The following is a 20,622-nucleotide window of genomic DNA, read 5'->3' as shown; positions in this document are numbered from 1 at the left end:
TGGGTGGGTGGGGGGGGGATGAAGTGAGAAGCTGGGAGGTGATAGCTGTCCAGGTATGTGGGGGGGGGGTGAAGTGAGAAGCTGGGAGGTGATAGGTGAGTCCAGGTGGGTGAGGGGGGGTGAAGTGAGAAGCTGGGAGGTGATAGGTGAGTCCAGGTGGGTGGGTGGGGGGGGGGGATGAAGTGAGAAGCTGGGAGGTGATAGGTGAGTCCAGGTGGGTGGGGGGGGGGATGAAGTGAGAAGCTGGGAGGTGATGGGCGAGTCCAGGTGGGTGGAGGGGGGATGAAGTGAGAAGCTGGGAGGTGATGGGTGAGTCCAGGGGGGATGAAGTGAGAAGCTGGGAGGTGATAGTTGAGTCCAGGTGGGGGGGGGGAGATGAAGTGAGAAGCTGGGAGGTGATGGGTGAGTCCAGGTGGGTGAGGGGGGTGAAGTGAGAAGCTGGGAGGTGATAGGTGTCCAGGTTGGGTGGAAGTGGTAAAGGGCCAGAGAAGAAAGAATCTGTTAGGAGGGGACAGTGGACATGGGAGAAGGGGAAGGAGGAGGGAGACCAGAGAGATATGACGGGCAGATAAGAAAGAAAGGGTAAGAGGGGAGCAAGCATGGGGAAGGGGGAGAAATGAACGGAAATCAGAGAAATCAATGTTCATGCTGTCGGACATTCCTTCTACTGTGAGATCCAAGTTGTTTCTCACTGATCCGATTGCTGCTGGTATCAGCTAGCCACCAGTTTTCTTGTAGCTATTTGTACTACCTCCATTCTGTTGTCCAAGAATTTTAAAAATCGCAAGTTCCTGCAAATGGGAACAGCATGCTTTGCTTGACTTTAATATCCGAAACACTTGAAAAGTTCTTCATTAAATAAGGCAGTGATTCTGTACACAGTGCTAAGCAAAGAGCAGGTAAACCCATTGAGTTCCAGAACATTTACAACATAAACTCCAAACTCTGTTCTTAAATTGCTCTTGCTGTTGCCAGAAGTGCTCACACCTACCAACCAGCTATTCAAATGTTGTGACCAAGCCTTTCCCAACCTTTGTTTTACCCCTTAGAGCACTTTCATACTTGCCAATGACTCGCGCTTGGACTAAGTTCTTAGTATAAATGTGGGTGATTCTGTATCTACAGGAGATGGCTCAGTAACATGAATCTAACGGTGTTCTATGAACGTTAAAGATACAGATTAAATTATGAGCTCTACTTGTCACGTGTACATGGAAATGTGCAATGAAATGTATCATTTGCGTCAAATCGAATCAGCAAGGATTGTGCTGGGGGCAGCTGGCAAGGGTTGCCCCACATCCGGTGCCAACATAGCCTGCCCACAACTTACTAACCCTAACTGTACATGTTTGGAATGTGGGAGGAAACACACACAGTCATGGGGAGCACATACAAGCTCCTTATAGACGGGGATTGAATCTGATTGAAGCCACCGGCGCGGTAAAGTGATTTCACTAACTGCTATTAAGAGCAAAATGGTAACTAGGCAAAGAATAAGTCCCTTGAAATGTGTTTGAATACATGTAGAGTCACAGGAGATGGGTAAAGTTTTAAATGGCTATTTCTCATTTGTATTTATCATGGAAACAAAGGAGTTAAGGGAAATGAATACTGAAAAATTGAAACATATCCATATTACAAAAGAGAGAGGAGTGCTGACAATCTTAAGGCAAATAAAAATCCCCAAGGCCTGATCAAGTATATTCAAGGACGAGGGTGGAAAAAATTAGAGGGTGTGCCCAAATTATGGGTGCCAGGGTGGAGTTATGCCTCCACCAAAGGACGTGTTCCCTCCACTAGCCTGCAGGTCACTCTTGGGCAAGGTGTAGCACCTACTTAGCCCCCCCCCCCCAACCCCTCAGTCGGGGTCACATGAAGCCATGGGAGCAGGTGGTGCAGATCACAAGTACTGGTTATGCGACCGCTGATGCCAGGTAGACAGACTCTGAACAGGGTATTGATAATGGCTGGGGTCATCTGTCTGATCAAGACACTGCCCAGAAAAAGCCAATGGCCAACCACTGTAGTAGAAATCATGGTCATGGACAATGATCGCCCATGTCATACGACACAGTACATAAAAATGATGATGACGCTGCGACTTTAACCACCTCCTATCAAGACTTTTGATATTTTTATAATGTTACCCCTTAGCCGCCTCTAATCAATTTAAAAAAAATCCCAATCTATTTATAACTTAAACTCTCAGGTCTGCAGCATTTTTATGAACCTTTTCTGTTCTTGTTCCAGCTTAATTCAATGTTCAAAGTAAATTTATTTTCAAAATATGTATGTATCACTGTATACAATCCTGAGATGTGTTTTCCAGTGGCATACTGCAGAATAATTACCGTTACAGAATCAATGAAAGACTGCCCAACTTGGGCCTTCAATCAAAGTGCAGAAGGCAACAAACAACAAGTGCAAAAAAATAAAGAAATAATAAAAACAAATAAGCAATAAATATTGGGAACATGATGTGAAGAGCCCTTGTAAGTTACTCCCCTGGTTGTGGCAACATTTCAGTGATGGGGCAAGTGAAATTGAGTGTTGATCAGAATCAGGTTTATTATCACCGGCACGTGTCGTGAAATTTGTTAATTTAGCAGCAGCAGCAGCAGTTCAATGCGATACATAATATAGAAGTTATCCCCCAAGAGCCTGATGGCTGAGGGATAATAACTGTTCCTGAACCTGGTGGTGTTGGACCTGGTGGTTGAGGGGTAATAACTGTTCCTGAACCTGGTGGTGTTGGACCTGGTGGTTGAGGGGTAATAACTGTTCCTGAACCCTGTGGTGTGGGACGTGATGGTTGAGGGGTAATAACTGTTCCTGAACCCTGTGGTGTGGGACCTGGTGGTTGAGGGGTAATAACTGTTCCTGAACCCTGTGGTGTGGGACCTGGTGGTTGAGGGGTAATAACTGTTCCTGAACCTGGTGGTGTGAGTCCTGTGGCTCCCGTGTGCTTCTTCCTGATGGCAGCAGCGAGAAGAGCGCATATCCTGGGGGGTGGGAGTCCCTGATGCTGTTCTCTACCACAGCGTTTCATGTCGATGTTTCTTGCTCAGTAGTTTGTGATGTGCTGGGTCGAATCCACTACCTTTTAGAGGATTTTGTAGAAAGTAGGATGTTAGGTCGATGTTGACACCTAAGACAGCTGTCCCCTTTCTGTGCAAATGAAAATGCTTCCTATGAACCGGGCTGAATAGTTGCACAATAGAAAATGTTTGGAATGCAACTTCAAAGGGTAAATGGAATGGCTTCGGGCAAATGGGAATCGTCGGGTTAATTTGTACGGAGGTTAACCTGAATGCGACTGATAAAAACGCTGTGCATTAATGCAACGTTTCCCCTTCATGGAAAGAAACAATCAGTTCAACGACCCCCCGCACAAGTTTTCCCCTTTAAGAGCGACAGCATTGTACGGTGTTTACCGCGCGCTCTCAACCGCACTTGAATCGGTGGGTCCCCATCCCTTCAATCCGATTGGCTTGTCGCGGCGAGCCCTGTTTGCAATTCGATGGTTGTGTTGTCATTGCGATGCCTGGGCGGGACGTAATCTCCGAGCAGGTTCGGTGGCATGCGGCTCGGAGTCATGTGACTCGGAGGTGGGCAGCCTCAAGATGGCGCCGGGACTGCGGAGCCTGCTGGTACTGGGCGCCCTGTGGAGCTCGGTGGCAGGCTCAAGGGAGCCCAAGGTCCACGGGGTCAGGCTGGAGAGCGGCGTCGGACACGTGTACCTGGAAGCCGGAGTTATCAAAGCGAGACCCGGGGCCCGCTTCGACTTGAGGGTCTTCGGATCGAACCTCAGGCGGGCCGTGTGGCCTTGGCTGGGCTTCAGCCGCGGCCTCACCTGCAACAACAGCAGCCTGGAGAAGAGCTGGCTGGGGCTGCCGGATGAGGAGAGGCCGGCCAACGGCTCGGTGCTGGTCAGCGTACAGACCGGCCAGACCAGCGCCGCCGGTGTGTATTACCTGTGTGCCCAGGGCTCAGGAGGTCTGTGGACGGCCCTCGGGGACTGGAAGACGCCGCTGGAGATCCAGCCGCAGGTCGGCGCGGAGGTTCTGGCTGTGTGGGGTCAGATCCTGCTTCTGGTACTCCTGCTCTTCTGCTCGGCTCTCTTTAACCTGCTTCACCTCAGCGTCCTGTGGCTGGACCCTCTGGAGTTGCACATCATCCGCCACTACGGGTCCGAGAGGGAGAAGAAAAGCGCAAAGTCCCTGGAGCCCATCAGGAAAAGAGGCAATTTGGTTCTCTCTTCCCTGGTCCTAGGCAGTGTCTTAGCCAACTCGGCCCTGGGTGTCTTATTTTACCGGGCCTTCGATGCCATCCTGCCTGCTGTATTTGTCTGTGCAGCTCTGATGTTCCTGCTTTGTGAGATCCTTCCCTATACCATCTGCTCGCGATATGGCTTTGCCATCGCCTCTAGGACCACCTGGCTGACTTGCTTTTTCATAATCATCACCTTGCCCATCTCCTTGCCTGTTGCCCTGGTGCTCGACTTGGCCCTGTGCCAGGATATCAGCACCTGCTACATCCGGGAAAAGATTCTGGACATGCTGAGGTCCAGTGACCCCTACAGGGAGTTTGTCAAGGAGGAGTTCAGTCGAGGAGCTTTGAGGACCAAGGTGGTGGAGGACATCATGACCAATCTGAAAGATTGTTTCATGTTGAGTGCAGAGGCCGTGCTGGATTTCAATACCATGTCTGAGATCATGCAGTGTGGACACACTCGAATCCCGGTGTATGAAGAGGAGAGATCCAACATTGTAGACATAGTATATGTGAAGGATCTGGCAATGGTGGATCCTGAGGACTGCACGCCTTTGAACACAATCACCAAATTCTACAACCACCCTCTGCATTTTGTGTTTAATGACACCAAGTTGGATGCGGTCCTGGATGAGTTTAAGAAAGGTGAATATTTATGATGGTAGGGGACAAATTCTTCCGCTAAGGAGGAGTTTCCCACAATGACATGAATTACAATATCTTGGTTCATTATTAAAATCCAGTATCAGTACAGAGCCAATAACTTATTAAGTGCTTAAGAGTTTCAAAATGATCTGAGATCTGTTCCATATTCAGTGTTTGGTAACTTGCATTCGAGCAGAATTAGGCCATTTGGCCCATTGTGTCTGCTACACCATTTGATTTATATCCCTCTTAACCACGTTCTCCTGAATCCTTCCCGTAACCTTTGACCTCTGCTTGAAATATACCCAATGGCTTAGCCTCCATACCTGTCTGACAATGAATTCTGCAGGTTCACCACCCTCTGGCTAAAGGGATGTGCTCGTATTCAGAGGCTGTGTCCTTTGGTCCTGGCTCCCCCACTATCTGGTCCACACATGTCCACTGCATCTAGGTCTCCCAATTTTTTGATCGGTTTCGATAAGACCCCTACCACCCCCATTCTTCTAAGCCCTGGCAAGAACCAGTGCACAGCCATCAAAGGTTCCTTGTACATTAACCCTTTCATTCCCAAGGTCATTCTCGTGAATCTCCCTGGACATGCCAGCACGTCCTTTGGGATAAGGGACCCAAAACTGCTCTCAGTACTCATGCGACCTTATAAAACCTCAGCATTACATCGTTAACGTCCCCAAGTAGTAAACCCACTTCTCATATGCATTTTAAATTGTGTATATGGACAAAGTGGTTAGTATCTAATGTTTCTGTTTAAATTGTGAAGTTGTTTTGACTTCCCCTTTCAAAAGACCTGAATCTATTTTAATCAGAGGCTTACTTGTGGTCTGCTCCAGTGTGAGAATGTTACTTCATTGAATGTTCACAGCATATTCTAGGATGGTCAGATCTCCAGTTGCTACCAAGAACTTGAATGTGGTTGACAGTGAATTTGCTTTGTGTCTTTTAAGAATTGCTGGCAATACAATGTGATGAATTCCATTTAGAAATGAACACTTGGACACTCTGACTCAGTTCAATCAAAAATAAGAGATGCTGTGAACAGCAGTGTGCAAACCAGGCATTTCAGTAAGCTTTAAAAAATTGTGTCTGGGTGGGAAAAGGAACTTAGAAAGTACCGCGAGTGAATCTGCAGATACTGAAAATAAATAAAAACACAAAATGCTGGCAGAACTCAGCAGGCCAGACCTCCTCCCATAGATGCTGTCTGGGCGCTGAGTTCTGCCAGCGTTTTGTGTTTTTATTAACTTAGAAAGTACCCTTGTCATGGTGCTGAATTCTTCGTAGGAAATTGTAAATAAAAGCATCTGTGATGTGAATCTTAAACATGAGATTCTGCATATGCTGGAAGTCCAAACCAACACTCCTAACATGCTGGTGGAACTCTGCAGATCGGGCAGCATCCATGGAAATGAATAAACAGTCAACTGTTTGTTCATCTTTGAGGTAACTCATTGATTTTTGTCTCAGTTGGATTATTGCCCCTTGCACTTTACAAGTCTCTAGAGCTTTGGTCTGAGACAGGCTATTTTTTAGAATAGTTCCAGCAATGAGGGAGCTTAACTTTGCAAAGAGGCAAGAAGAGCTACAATATGCTGAAGAACAAAGCGTATAAGGCCTTAAATGTAAAAACTAATGATCAAAATAAATAAGGAGTGGCTGAGTGTCTTAGGCCTCCGTTGATTAGAGTCAACCATGGATATTGCATCCTAGCTGTCTGGATATGCAAGCCAGGGCAGTTCAATGTGGAGAGCGAGCTGTTGCCCGTTTAGCAAGCTCCCCATCTCCACACGTCTGATGAACCCAAAGGAATGGCAAAGGCAGATACAGTCTTAAATATAATTATACAAACAAGGAGGTGAAAACTTTTGCTCTGAATTGTAATCTGGAAATCAATGCCATAGTGTTGTAGAGGCAAATTCAAGAGTAATTTTCATCAAGTTAATACTTCTGAAGTATTGGTAAATGTGTGTGAAAGAGTAGGAGTTGGAGCCAATTGGTTCGAAGAACTGGCACGCATTCAAGGCATCAAACATCTTCATTAATGTGATTTCTATGAAATTTGTGACTTAAAAAAAACTTAGTATGGAAGCAATTGAATTGTTATGGACACAGCTGCAGAAGCTGGGTTCTGGTATAACGAACAAACTTTTGGAGGGGTTTGTGGGTCAGGCAACATCACTGGAGGCAGAGGTTTTCACCTGAAATGTTGACTATCCCTTTACCTTCACAGATGCTGTCTGACCTGCCGAGTAGCTGCAGCAGTTTTATTCAGAAAACAACTAGCAGCTGTTTCCCAGTTTAAGTGAGAGGCGTTGCAATATGCTTCCATCAAAGTTTGCACTCTGGATATATATTGACAAAATACACAAGGTCAGAACCTATCACCAACTTATCAGAGACTGGAAGATCTCATTAGGAAAATTTAAGACAGCGAGAGGAAGGAAGTAAAACTTTTCTCTGTGTTGATCCCGCTCTAATTGGTTATTTTGCCGTATAGTTTTTGCCTTTGTCGTGTTTTATAACAGTTTTCTACCTCTGTTTCATGTCCTGAGGCAAATCCCACATGGCAATGGTCCAGAAAGTGAACAACGAGGGGGACGGTGATCCTTTCTATGAGGTGATGGGTTTAGTGACGCTTGGAGACGTAATCGAAGAAATCATCAAATCGGAAATCCTCGATGAGTCAGATGATAGTAAGTTGTAAAGATTAATGTTTGAAGTATTTCAGTTAATCCACCTACAGCGGGCTTACAAACATCTCTAAAAATCAAAAGTCTGCAGGTACGGAGAATGTTAAAAAATCAGAAATTGCTGGAAACTTTCTCAGGGCAGGAAGCATCTGTAGAGACAGAAACAGTTAATGTTTCAAATCCTGAATCATCTCAACTGAAATGCTAACTGTTCTCTTTCCCTAGATGCTGTCTAATCTAAACTTATTTAGTTAAGCCCATAACCCCTGCTGGGGCATAGGCCAACAGCAGCTTGCCAGGGTCCTCTGTCCTGGGCTAGTCTTTCAAGTTATCTCAGATGTAGCTCACCTTCTCCTCCCTCTCCCAGGGATGAGGGAATTGGAACTTCTTTTGGCACTTCTGTAGCACTGGGATTTTATGGGATGGGGTTGCTAGCCCCACGCCCAACCCTCCTCCTTTCACAGCCAATGGGACATTCCTTGACAAAGATTGATCTAAACATTTTTTTTATTGTGGCATCTATTTATAAGACCATAAGGTATAGAAGCAGATAGGCCATTTGGCCCATCTGGTCTGCTCTGTCATTTCATCATAGCTGATCCATTTCCCTCTCAGCCCCAACCTTCTGCCTTCTCTCCTCTCCCCATATCTTTGTGCCCTGACTAATCAAGAATCTATCAACCTTTGCTTTAATTATACCCAATGACTTGACCAACACAGCTGGCTGTGACAATGAATTAAACAGATTCATCTCACTCTGGCTAAAGAAATTCCTCCTTCATCTCCATTCTAAATGGATGTCCCTCTATACTGAGGCTGTGTCCTCTAGTCTTAGACTCCCCCACCATAGGAAACATCCACTCTATTGAGGCCTTTCACCATTTCAATGGTTTTCAATGAGATCCTCTCATTCTCCTGTGTTGTAGTGAGTACGAGCCCAGAGCCATTAAACACTCTTCATATGACAAGCCTTTCAATCCTGGAATCATTTTTGTGGACCTCCTTCAAATCTTCTCCAATGTCAGTACATCCTTTCTAACATGAGGACCCAATTGAGCCTGATGGACCTGTGCTAGTATTTGTAACTGCAAGTCATTTTCCTGCTTAAGCCATCAATAAATATTTCATTTCTTGTTCACTTTTTTAAATTTTCTTTCATATGCATTCATGTTCTGTTCCGTGTTAAGACTTCCATTTTCTAATAATTCCAGGTTAGACTTTGTTCCGAATTCCTTTTGTGTTTATTGGAAGCTGTTGTATACAACTGAACCTTGTACTCTTGACTGCATGGGAAAATGCAGCACACACAAAATGCTGGAAGAACTCAGTAGGTCAGGCGGCATCTGTGGAAAAGAGTAAGCAGTTGATGTTTCAGGTTGAGATCTGTCTTCAGGACTGGGAGAGATGCCAGAATGAAAGGGTTGAGGGGGGAGAGAAAAGGGGCTAGTCGGAAAGTGATAAGTGAAGCTAGGTACGTGGGAAAGGTCAAGGCTAGAGAAGAAAGAAACTGATAGGAGAGGGGAGCCGACTGTAGGAGTAAGGGAAGGAGGTGACCTTGGGGGGGGGGGGGGTGTGGAGTAATAGGCAGGTGAAAAGTGAAAGGTGAGGGGTGGAAGGGAAATTTTGTTCATTAGAAGGAGAAATTGATATTCATCCTATCAGATTGCAGGGTACCCAGGTGGTATAAAAGGTGTTGCTCCTCCACCCTGAAGCTGGCCTCATCTTGGCACAAGAGGAGGCCATGGGTCGACACATCAGAATGGGAATTGGAATTAAAATGCATGGCAACGGAAATGGGAATCACATACTTAATCAAAAGTGTAGCTCTCCATCTGGCCCGGGGGGCGGTGGTGGGGTGGGGGGGGGGGGTTCCCAGTCTTTTTTATGCCGCGGACCACTACCATTAAGCAAGGGTCTGTGGACTCCAGGTTGGGAACCCCTGATCTAGCACGTTCCTTAAGATGAGCTTATCATTTTTTATATTGTCAATTTTTTTTTGTACAGTATGAGGCTAATGAACCTGTGGGCACCCAGTTCACAGTACCTAGTATATTCTAGGTAAGGGATGTAGTGTTACTTGTATATTGCTGTGACTAAATAAATGCATCACTGTAATAATTAGCCAGATTTCTCAACAAATTTAGCTAAGGGTGTAGTAAAAGTGTAAAAATGATAGATTATCTTCTAAATGGAGACAAAATTCAAAATATGAGGTGCAAGGGACTTGGGAGTCCTCGTGCAGGACTCCCTAAAGGTTAATTTGCAGGTTGAGTTGGTGGTGAGGAAGGCAAATGCAATGCTGCCGTTCATTTCGAGAGGACTAGAATATAAAAGCAGGGATGTAATGTTGAGGCTTTATAAGGCACTGGTGAGGCAGTTTCGGTACCCTTATCTAAGAAAGGATATGCTGTCAGTGAAGAGGTTTTAGAGCATGTTCACGAAAATTCTAGGATTCAAAGGCCTGCCATATGAGGAGCGTTTGATGGCGCTGGGCCTTTACTCACTGGAACTCAGAAGAATGAGTTGAAACTTATCGAATATTGAATGGCCATGATAGAGTGGATGTGGAGAGGATGCTTCCTGTGGTGGAGGAGTGTAAGACCAGAGGACACAGCTTCAGAATAGAGAGACATCCATGTAGAACAGAGATGAGGGAGGAATTTCTTTAGCCAGAGAATGGTGAATCTATGGAATTTGTTGCCAAGGCGGCTGTGGAGGCCAAATCATTGGGTGTATTTAAGGCAGAGTATGATAGATTCTCGATTAGTCAGGGCGTGAAAGGATTCAGGGAGAATGCAGGAGATCGGGGTTGAGAGGGGAAATGGATCAGCCATGATGAAATATTGGAAGAGACACAATGGGCCTAATGGCCTAACTCTGCTCCTGTATCATATGGTATGATAAAACTTTTATCCTGTATTACGGTATTGTACTTTGCGAAGCGAGGCTGAGTAGGACGCTCCCAGTGAAAGGCGCCCGTAGGGGCCATAGGGGCAAATAATTTAGGTTGTGTTTGGTTAGGTTGCAGTTGTAAATGGCCACGCTTGGAGTATTGTGTTCTGGTTTTGGCACCCTGTTCTAGCAAAGATGCCATCAAACTGGAAAGAGTGCAGTTGAGATTTTGCCAGGATTTGAGATACTGAGGTACGGAGAGAAGCTGAGCAGGTGGTTAGCAATATTTTAAAGTGGGACATAGGAGAGGGAGGAGTGATCTTTTCAAGGTGTATAACATCATGAGAGGTATGGACTGAGTTTATGTGCACAGTCTGTTTGCCAGGGCTGTGAACTGAAGAGTTGGAGGAAATGCATTTAAAGTGGGGTGGAGGGGTGAAGATGTATTACAAATCTGAGGGACAACTTTTTGACCCAAAGAGTGGTCAGTATATCGAAAAAGCTGCCAGAGGAAGTGGTTAAGGCAGGTACATTAAAATAAAAGTTTTAAAGGTTCTTGAATGGGTACATGAACAGGGGTTCCCATTCTGGGGTCCCTGACCCCTTGGTTAACGGCAGGGGCCCATGGCATTAAAAAAGGGTGGAAACACTTGACTTAAAGGAATAAGGGCCAGATGTGGGCAAATGAGACCAGATTGGATGAGATTCTTGGGCGTGGAAAACCTGAGCTTCTGTACTGTATGACTCTGATTCTTAAACGCTCTTGAGAAGGCGATGGCTCGCAGTCACCTGTGTGGCAGTACTGATTCATCAAGGCTGAATGATTTTTAACTTGGGGATAATGTTCATTAATAAATCAAAATTGGGATGAGTGAGACACAGAAACGAGGTGATTTTATGTGTCTGATGTCTTTTTAGTGGAAATCACTGATTTTGTAAATACTGTGGAAATATATCTAGCTTTCTGCTCTTCAATTGTTGATGAGTGCTTGTGGCATGGGGGGTTGTCAAAGAACACAACCTACAACTGCTCTCAGTTAGAGCTGTTCGCTACTTTTCCATTCTGTCATGGTGCACAGCACTTTCTCTCATTTGGCCTCATTTCTTTGAGGGACAGAAATCAGCCTTGGCTGTTATTCCTGATGTTTTTGCTGTAAAGTGGAATAATACACTCAGTAGTCATTTTATTAGGTACGGGGATGGGACTTGGAGTGGTCGTCTGCTGCTGTAGCCTTCAAGGTTTGATGTTTTGTGTGTTCCGAGATGTTCTTCTGCATGCCACTGTTGTAACATGTGGTTATTTGAATTACTGTTACCTTCCTGTCAGCTTAAACCAGTCTGACCGTTCTCTTCTTACTGCTCCCATTAACAGGTCTGCTGCTCACTGGATATTTTTTGTTGATCGCACCATTGTAAATTTTAGAGCAGGGGTTCCCAACCTTGTTTATCTTGTGGACCAATACCATTAAGCAGGGGGTCCCTGGACCCTGGGTTGGGAACCCCTGTTCTAGAGACTTGTGTATGAAAATCCCAGGAGATCCACAGTTTCTGGGATACTCAAACCATGGTCAAAGTCACTTAGATCACATTTCTTCCTTATTCTGATGTTTGGTCTGAACAACTGAACTTCTTGCCAGTGCCAGCATGCTTTTATGCATTGAGTTGCTGCCACATGATTGGTTGATTAGATGTTTGCATTAACGAGCTAGTGTACCTAACAAAGTGGCCACTGAGTGTATCTTGCTGCCAGGGCTCCATAAAAGTATTGCTTGTGCAGATCCTCCGATAGGATTTTCAGTACAGAAAGGATGTCAAGGTTTGAAGATAATAGTAATTGATTAAATCATTTTTTCTCTTTACCTCTGCAGCAGAAATCAAAGTGAAGAAAAAGCCTCCCCCAGTTGACTTTCTTATTGAGCGCAAGAAAGAAGACTTTTCTTTTTTTAAGGTGCCTGATACCGACCTAAAGGTCAAGATTTCACCTCAGCTTTTATTAGCAACTCAGCGCTTCTTATCCAGAGGTAGGGGGCAGTTAACTCTTGGAGCTGAGGAAAGCCTCTTTGGCTTCCAAAAATCTGAAAAAAAATATGCAGTATTTATTGAATTATATGAGGGTGAAGAATGGATCGTGAGGAGCATGCAAGCTGTCACATAGTCAGGTTTTTACTCTGGGTTGGGAAGGAGTTCATGCTGTGCTAACAGTGAAAGGTCTATTCAGATGCAAAATTAAGACCAAACTGATCAATCAGTCTTCAGTACAAAGATTAATTTCCATTCCCATATCATTGCTATAAATGTAGCAACCTTAAACATTTTATTGCCAAATATTGACAAGAACAGGGGGACATGTGAGTATTGGTTAAATTATCCTGCCCTGAATTTGGAATGTAAACCTGACCCAACTTACCCCCCGTTTGGCTTTGATTGATTAGATACTTGAGCAGAATTTTAACATTTAATATTGACAGAATTGCCCAGCGATACTCAGTGCTGACGGGGTTGCCTGGTGATACTTCCGAGGCAAGATCGGTCTGACGTTGTTGTGTCGGAAGGGTGAGGTACCAATGTAAACCTGAGCCAATTTATCTGTGAGAAATAGTTAGATCCTGTTTGGCTTGGATTGGTTAGATACACTCAAATGAATACCTGAGCAGAATTTAATGAAATCTGTGATACTGACAGGAGCTTAGCGATATTTCTAGGGCAAGAGCTGCCTGGAGGTGTGTGTATGTGTGTCAGTATAAAGTCGTTAAATTAGAAATTGCTGCTATAATGACTGCAGGCTGTCTTTGCAGAGGTGGAGCTGTTCAACCCCTCAAAGGTCTCTGAGCGAGTTCTTTTTCATCTACTCAAGCATCCCAGTGTCAACCAGGAGGTGAAGTTTGATGAAAATGATAAACTGGCACCAGAGCACTACCTGTACCAACGAAATCGGCCTGTCGACTACTTCATTCTTGTGCTTCAGGTGGGTAGTAGTTCCTGCTTTCTGCTCTTGAATGCAAAGTGAAGCATCAAGATCCCTTCAAAATTGCTTCCACGTGATAACGTGAAGGCACGAGAAGCCTTGCGTGCCATACCACCAGGTTCAGGAACAGTTATCACCACTCAACCATGAGGCTTCTGAAGCAGAGTGGATAACATCACTCACCCCATCACTGTGGTCCCGTCTAATTCCACAAACTATGGACTCACTTTCAATGACTCTGCAACTCCCGTTCTCAGTATTAATAATTACAGTACTCTGCAAATGTTTTGGACTCCTTAGATTTTTTAATACAAATTATGCTCTAGGTGTTTATTTTTTTGTCTCCTGCATTAGTGTGTCAGGAGAAATGAATAACTTTTAGATTTTCAAAAGATTTAAATGTTACAGGCTGTTTTTAAAAATTACAATAAAGAAACAAGCATATTAAGTAGTAGACCACTTTTCAAATAGAAACTTGACTGTCTTGTAGGTACATAGCCCAGTGCATGATTAAACAAAGATAACAAACAGGATGATGTAATGAGTTAAATGAACCAAACTGAAAGAATCAAACTGGGTGGAGGACCAAACTAAAAGGTAGGGTGTGGCAGATGTGACATTGTAACCTTCAAATCATCAATTTTTACACCATGGCAAGAGTGAGCATAGCAACGAGGCTCAAGGTGGTCATCCTGCATCAGCAAGGTCTTTGCTAAGCAGAAATTTTGTGGCAGACGGGTTTCAAGATGTGCTGTCCAAGCTCTTGTGAAAAAGCACAAAGAAACGGGGAAGGTTGAGGATCAGAAACCCAGTGGTCACCCATCTGGGTGCAGCAGATGAGATGCATCAAACTGCTCTCTTCTGGTTTAGAAGAAGTCTAGCACTGCTGTCAACTCTGAACTTGCAGAAACCCCTGGGAGAAGGCTTGTCAGAAGTGGTCTTCATGGAAGAGTTCCTACCAAAAATACACTCCTCTGAGGAGGAAACAAAGCCAAGAGACTCACCGACACACAAATACCCAAGGACTGGGATGTCGAACAATGGGAGCAAGTGCTCTGGTGTGATGAGTCAAAAATGTAAATTTTTCACTCAGGCAGGAGGCAGTTTGTCCATAGAAGAGCCAAAGAGCGCTACAGGGATGAGTGCCTGCAGCCAGCAGTGAAGCACAATGGAATATCTTCAAATGGAGTTGGTGATCTGGTCAGAAGTAATGGAATCCTCAATGCTGAGAAGTTCAAGCAGACTCATCCACCGTGCAATGCCGTCAGGGCAGTGTCTGATCTTCATTCTGCAACAGCACAATGACCCCAAGCACACAGCTAAGGTCATAAAGAACTGTCTTCAGCAAAAAGAGGAAAAGGAATTCTGCGACAGGTGGTGTGGCCTCCACAGAGCCCTGATCCCAACGTCATCAAGGCTGTCTGGGATTAGCTGGAGAGACAGAAGCAAGCGAGACAGCCAATGTCTAAGAGAACTGTGGCAAGTTTTCCTAGATGTTGGAACAACCTACCAGTTGATTTTCTTATAAATCTGCTTGTCAGTGTACCTAAGAGAATTGATTTTAAAGGCAAAGGGTGATCACAACAATTATTGATTTAATTTAGTTTTTTGACTGTTTACTGGTTATAGTAAAGTTTTTGATTTAGAAAAAAGTCATTTAATTATTTTTGAAAACATTACCACTTTACAAATTCTTTTACGTGTGCCTAAGATTGTTTTGCACAGTACTGTGTTTACCTACTATTTTTTTGATGTTCTTTCAGTATTTACACAATTTTGCGCATAGGATGTGTATTTGTCTTTGTGTGTAGTTTTTCATTGATTTTGTTTCTTTATACTTATTATGTATGCCCAGAAGAAGATGAATCTCAGGGTATATATGTGATATATAGGTACTTTGATTAAACATTTATTTTGAACTTTGAATCTCTGATCTGGTTCTGTCCCTATTCTCTTACTAGGCTGTCATTTCAAGAGGACTAGAATATAACAGTAAGGAAGTAATGCTGAGGTTTTATAAGACATTGGTCAACAACACATGGAGTATTATGAGCAGTTTTGGGCCCCTTATCTAAGAAAGGATGTGCTGGCATTGGAGAGGGTCTAGGGAAGGTTCATGAGAATAATCTTGGGAAGGAAAGGGTTTGATGGCTCGGGCCTGTATTCACTGGAGTTTAGAAGAAAGAGAAGGGATCTCATTAAAACTTAGCAAATATTGAAAGGCCTTGATCGAGTGGATGTAGAGAGGATGTTTCCTAGAGTGAGGGAGTCTAGTATCAGAGGACACAACCTCAAAATAGATGAGATGTCCTATTAGAATGGAGATGAGGAATTTTTTTATTTTAGCCAAAAAGTGGTGAATCAGTGGCATTCATTGCTACAGATGGCTGTGGAGGCCAGATCATTGGATATATTTAAAGCAGAGTTTATAGTAAGTGTGTCAAAGTTTATAGGGAGAAGGCAGGAGAATGGGGTTGAGATGGATAATAAATCACCGATGATGGAATGGGAGACCAGACTCAATGGGCCATGTGGCCTATTTCTGCTGGTATGTCCGATGGGCTTATGGTAAATTGTATTTATAATCTAACAGGAAGGTAATAAGAAATTTTACTGTGGGTGTCTCTGTGCCAGAACCGAAAAGGTAGCCAGGGTTTTTATTCTAGATCATTCTTCAATGATTGTTAATGAGGTGCAGGTGGCTCGTCAGTTTGCACAGTATCATGTAGAAGAAGCTGACCTCCATTCCTGGTCTTTGTGTAGCTGCAGACCTTGTATTTATGCTGTGTTTGGCATGTACTTTGTAGGGGTGAGGAAAGGCAGGACATGGAATGAAAGAATTAGGCTTACTGAAGGCACAGATGCAGTATGATTCAGGTTAGAATGGTACAGTAGCATAGCGGTTACTCTAATGCCTTTTGAAGGTCAGGGTACATTTATTGGCGAAGTACATATGTCACTAAGTAGTACCCTGAGGTTCATTTTCTTATGGGCATTCACAATAACTACAAAGAAACACCTTCAAGTCAATGAAAACCTGCATACAACAAAGAAGGGCAAAGAACCAATGTGCAAAGGGCAACAAACTGCAAAAAGAGGAAAAAAAATCAAAATAATAATAAGTGTTGAGAACATGCAATGTAGAGTCGTTGAAAGTGAATCTGTAGCTTTTGGAGCAATTTCACTGTTGGGCTGAGTGAAATTGAATCACTGAGCAGGCCTCATTTCCTGCTGTTGCCTGTCAGGAGTTTGTCCCTTCTCCCCATGACCACATGGGTTTTCCCCCCGCATTGCAAAGATGTACAGGTTAGGGTTAATGAGCTGAGGGCATGCTATCATGGCGGTGATATTTACAGGCTGCCCAGCACAATACTCACTGATTTGACGCAAACAACGCATTTCACTGTATGTTTCGATGTACATGTGACATGTAAAGCTAGTCTTTTAAAATCTTTAATCTTTAGATAAGCGGGCATGATTTTTGGATGGCAATCTTACTGAACAAAGGCAGGGTTGGGCACAGCTCTTGTGTGGAAGAACAGCTTGCAAAAAATACTGAGACTTGGGGTCCCAGTAGGCGGCGCGGCACGCGGCAGCAGTGGCCTTTCAGATCTGCTGCTACTTTAATTTAGTTTTTTAATTTAATTTTAAGGCACAATTAGGCTTTAGGGCAATGGATAACAGAGTGACTATCTACCATCGCCAGATACTGCGGAGATTGCCCAAAAATGAACCTTCATGAAAATCTGCTGGTTAGATTACGCGACCTCAGCTTGCTGACAGAATCAGGCCTGCAGTCCTGGGAGTCGCCTGCTGCTGGTGGCCGGAGGTGGGGACAGCGTAAGCGGTGTGCGAGGAAGCAGAAGTGAGGCGAGCGGGCAGGAGTCTGTGCCAGGGAAAAAGTAAGCGCCAGCTGGCCAGCCCTCCTGTCCATTCTGCTCTCCAATGTCCGCTTGCTGAGGGAATCAGGCCTGCAGTCCTCGGAGTCGCCTGATACCGGTGGCTGGAGGTGGGGACAGCGTAAGTGGTGTGCGAGGAAGCAGAAGCGAGGCGAGCGGGCAGGAGTCCGTGTCAGGAGAAAAGCAAGTCCTAGGCGGCTGGCTCTCCAATGGACATTAAATTGGACTACATCTGTGGAAACGAAATACTTGGTGTGAGTACAGAAACGGATGGAATCCCAGGTGCCGCCATGCAACTGATTATTTATGTAACATCGGACTACCAACCTACTGACCTCTGCTGTGCCTATTGTCTTGTTTATTATTTATTGTAGTGCCTGCACTGTTCCGTGTACTTTATGCAGTCCTGGGTGGGTCTGTAGTCTAGTGTAGTTTTTGTGTTGGTTTATGTAGTTCAGTGTACAGGCAGTCCATGGGTTACGTACGAGTTACGTTCCGGAGTCAGTCTTTAAGTTGGATTTGTACATAAGTTGGAACAAGTACGTTGGTACGTAATATTTAGTGTCCGTTTGTCATAGTATATATTTTACCTTTCTATGCATATAAAACTCTTAAGAAATGTATGTATTCCAATAATTAAATCACTGTGTTGCTTAGTAATAATTGTAGCTTTCATCGGGGCAGGGCCTTTCACACACTCCATTATTCTCACTTTATCCATTATCCTTTAAAATTGTTCCGAACGTTGACCGATTGTAGTCTAACGCTTTTCCAATGACCAATGGCATTTCACCTCTTTCCAAATGCTTTATTATTTCCACTTTAGTTTCAATCACGATCGCTTCCCGTCAATGGAACAGAAACACTGCGGGCGGTGGGTCCTGAGCTGTGCCGGCTCCCGAGGTCCGCTGGGTCCTAAGGACCACCGCACTGAGACAGGCTAAATGGGACAAGTGGGGGCTGTGCTGGGTTTGGGTATTTGATCCTCCACAATATTCCGCGTGGGAATTTAAACTGGAGGTGGCAATGTTTTTTTTTAACTAGGTTGAGTTGTGAGCTAGACATCAACCCAGCACGGATGGTACGGGAGTGTCTGGATCGACATCAACCTGGCGCGGGAGCGGTCTGTCACTGGGTCGAACTTGGGAACCCCGGCGCTGATCTTACTGCGCCACCAGCCAACCGGAACGGAGGTGGGGGGGGTGGAGCGGGGTCAGGGTGAAAATTTTAAGCCAAATACAAAGTTAAACACTCAACAAGTGTCAATGGCAATGACTTAAAATGGCGGATGGCGTTCTCTTTCCCCGATTCATAAATACGAGTTGTCTGTAAGTCAGATGTTCGTAACTCGGGGGCTACCTGTAGTTTTTGTATTGTTCATTTAGCACCATGATCCTGAAAAATGTTGTCTCGTTTTTACTATGTACTGTACCAGCAGTTATGGTCAAAATGACAATAAAAGCCACTTGACTTTGACTTTTTGAAGAATATAAGAAGTCTAGTGTGAAAGAAATGTAAAGTATGATTGTGAATACAAGTGTGAAAATCAATGTAATAGCTTGAAGTGAATGTTAAAAGTAAGAATACCATTCCCAGTCAAAAGATGAGATGATCTTATTGAGAAAGTAAGGAGGCATGGGATCCAAGGGGATATTGCTTTGTGGATCCAGAACTGACTTGCCCACATATTCTGCATGGAGGTCGGTGACCAGTTGTGTGCCTCAGGGATCTGTTCTGGGACCCCTACTCTTTTATAAATGACCTGGGTGAGGAAGTGGAGGGATGGGTTGGTAAATTTGCTGATGGTACAAAGGTTGGGGGTGTTGTGGATAGTGTGGAGGGCTGTCAGAAGTTACAGTGGGACATCGATTGGATGCAAAACTGGGCTGAAAAGTGGCAGATGGAGTTCAACCCTGATAAGTGTGAGGTGGTTCATTTTGGTAAGTCAAATATGATGACAGAATATAGCATTAATGGTAAGACTCTTGGCAGTGTGGAGGATCAGAGGGATCTTGGGGTCTGAGTCCATAGGACACTCAAAGCTGCTGCGCAGGTTGACTCCAGTTAAGAAGGCATACAGTGCATTGGCCTTCTTCAACCGTGGGATTGAGTTTAAGAGCCGAGAAGTAATGTTGCAGCTATGTAGGGCCCTGGTCAGACCTGGCTTGGAGTACTGTGCTCAATTCTGGTCGCCTTGCTACAGAAAGAACGTGGAAACCATAGCAAGGGTGCAGAGAAGATTTCCAAGGATGTTGCCTGGATTGAGGAGCATGCCTCACGAGAGTAGGTTGAGTGAACTTGGCTTTTTCTTCTTGGAGTGACGGAGGATGCGAGGTGATCTGATAAAGGTGTACGAGATAATGAGAGGCATTGATCATGGATAGTCAGAGGTTTTTCCCCAGGGCTGAAGTGGCTAGCATGAGAGGGCACAGTTTTAAGGTGCTTGGAAGTAGATACAGAGGAGATGTCAGGAGTAATTTTTTTTAATGCAGAGAGTAGTGAGTACGTGGAATGGGCTGCCGGCGGCGGTGGTGGAGGCTGATTACGATAGGGTCTTTTAAGAGACTCCTGGATATGTACATGGAGCTTAGAAAAATAGAGGGCTATGGGTAAAGCCTAGGTAGTTCTAGGGTAAGGACATGTTTGGCACAGCTTTGTGGGCCAAAAAGCCTGTATTGTGCTGTAGGTTTCTATGGAATTGTTAATTGCTCTGTGGCTTGCAGTCTAAAATCACAAGTGGTGTCGTTCTTGTGCGTGGCCTCTTGTACAGAATGCTCTGTGCACGTAATATGCTATTACCAACTGTAAGACCTAGGATCAAAATTCGGTCCCTTGGCCTATCGCGTCTACTCTGCCATTCTATCATGGCTGATCTAACCTCAGCATTAAGTATATACAATGACTTGGCCTCCACAGCCATCTGTGGCAATGAATTCCACAGATTCCCCACAATTTGGGTAAAGAAATTCCTCCTTTTCTCTGTTCTAAATGGACGTCCTTCTCTTGTGAGGCTGTGCTGTCTGGTCGTAGACTCCCCTCTATAAGAAACATCCTCTTCATGTCCACTCTATCTAGGTCTTTCAACATTTGATAGGTTTCAATGAGGTTCCCCCTCGTTCTTCTGAACTCCACCAAGTACAGGCCCAGAACCATCAAACACTCCTTGTACGATAACCCTTTCAATCGAGGAATCGTTCTTGTGAACAACCTCTGAGCCCTACCCAATGCCCAAAACTGCTCACTT

The 20,622-nt window shown here is 44.6% G+C and overlaps 1 protein-coding gene across 3 annotated transcripts in view; it reads left to right on the top strand.

Annotated features, from left to right (window-relative positions):
• The first annotated feature begins 3,586 nt into the window (after positions 1 to 3,586).
• LOC132390682 (metal transporter CNNM3) overlaps positions 3,587 to 20,622 on the top strand; it is a 36,326-nt gene continuing 19,290 nt past the window's right edge. Inside the window, exons 1-4 of one of the 3 annotated variants that reach the window (XR_009510983.1) lie at positions 3,587 to 4,917; positions 7,485 to 7,625; positions 12,383 to 12,535; positions 13,310 to 13,479. Coding sequence is in view for 2 of the 3 variants with exons in the window: in XM_059963242.1 (XP_059819225.1) it covers positions 3,624 to 4,917; positions 7,485 to 7,625; positions 12,383 to 12,535; positions 13,310 to 13,479 (1,758 nt within the window). In the remaining variant the exon portion in view is untranslated. Of the gene's footprint in view, positions 4,918 to 7,484; positions 7,626 to 12,382; positions 12,536 to 13,296; positions 13,480 to 20,622 lie in introns of all 3 variants that reach the window. The other 2 variants (XM_059963248.1, XM_059963242.1) reach the window with 2 other exon arrangements.

The sequence above is a fragment of the Hypanus sabinus genome, chromosome 1 (genome assembly GCF_030144855.1).
Source record: "Hypanus sabinus isolate sHypSab1 chromosome 1, sHypSab1.hap1, whole genome shotgun sequence".
NCBI lineage: Eukaryota > Metazoa > Chordata > Chondrichthyes > Myliobatiformes > Dasyatidae > Hypanus > Hypanus sabinus.
The sequence above is the reverse complement of the archived record's forward strand: the minus strand, read 5'-3'. Positions and strand labels throughout refer to the sequence as shown.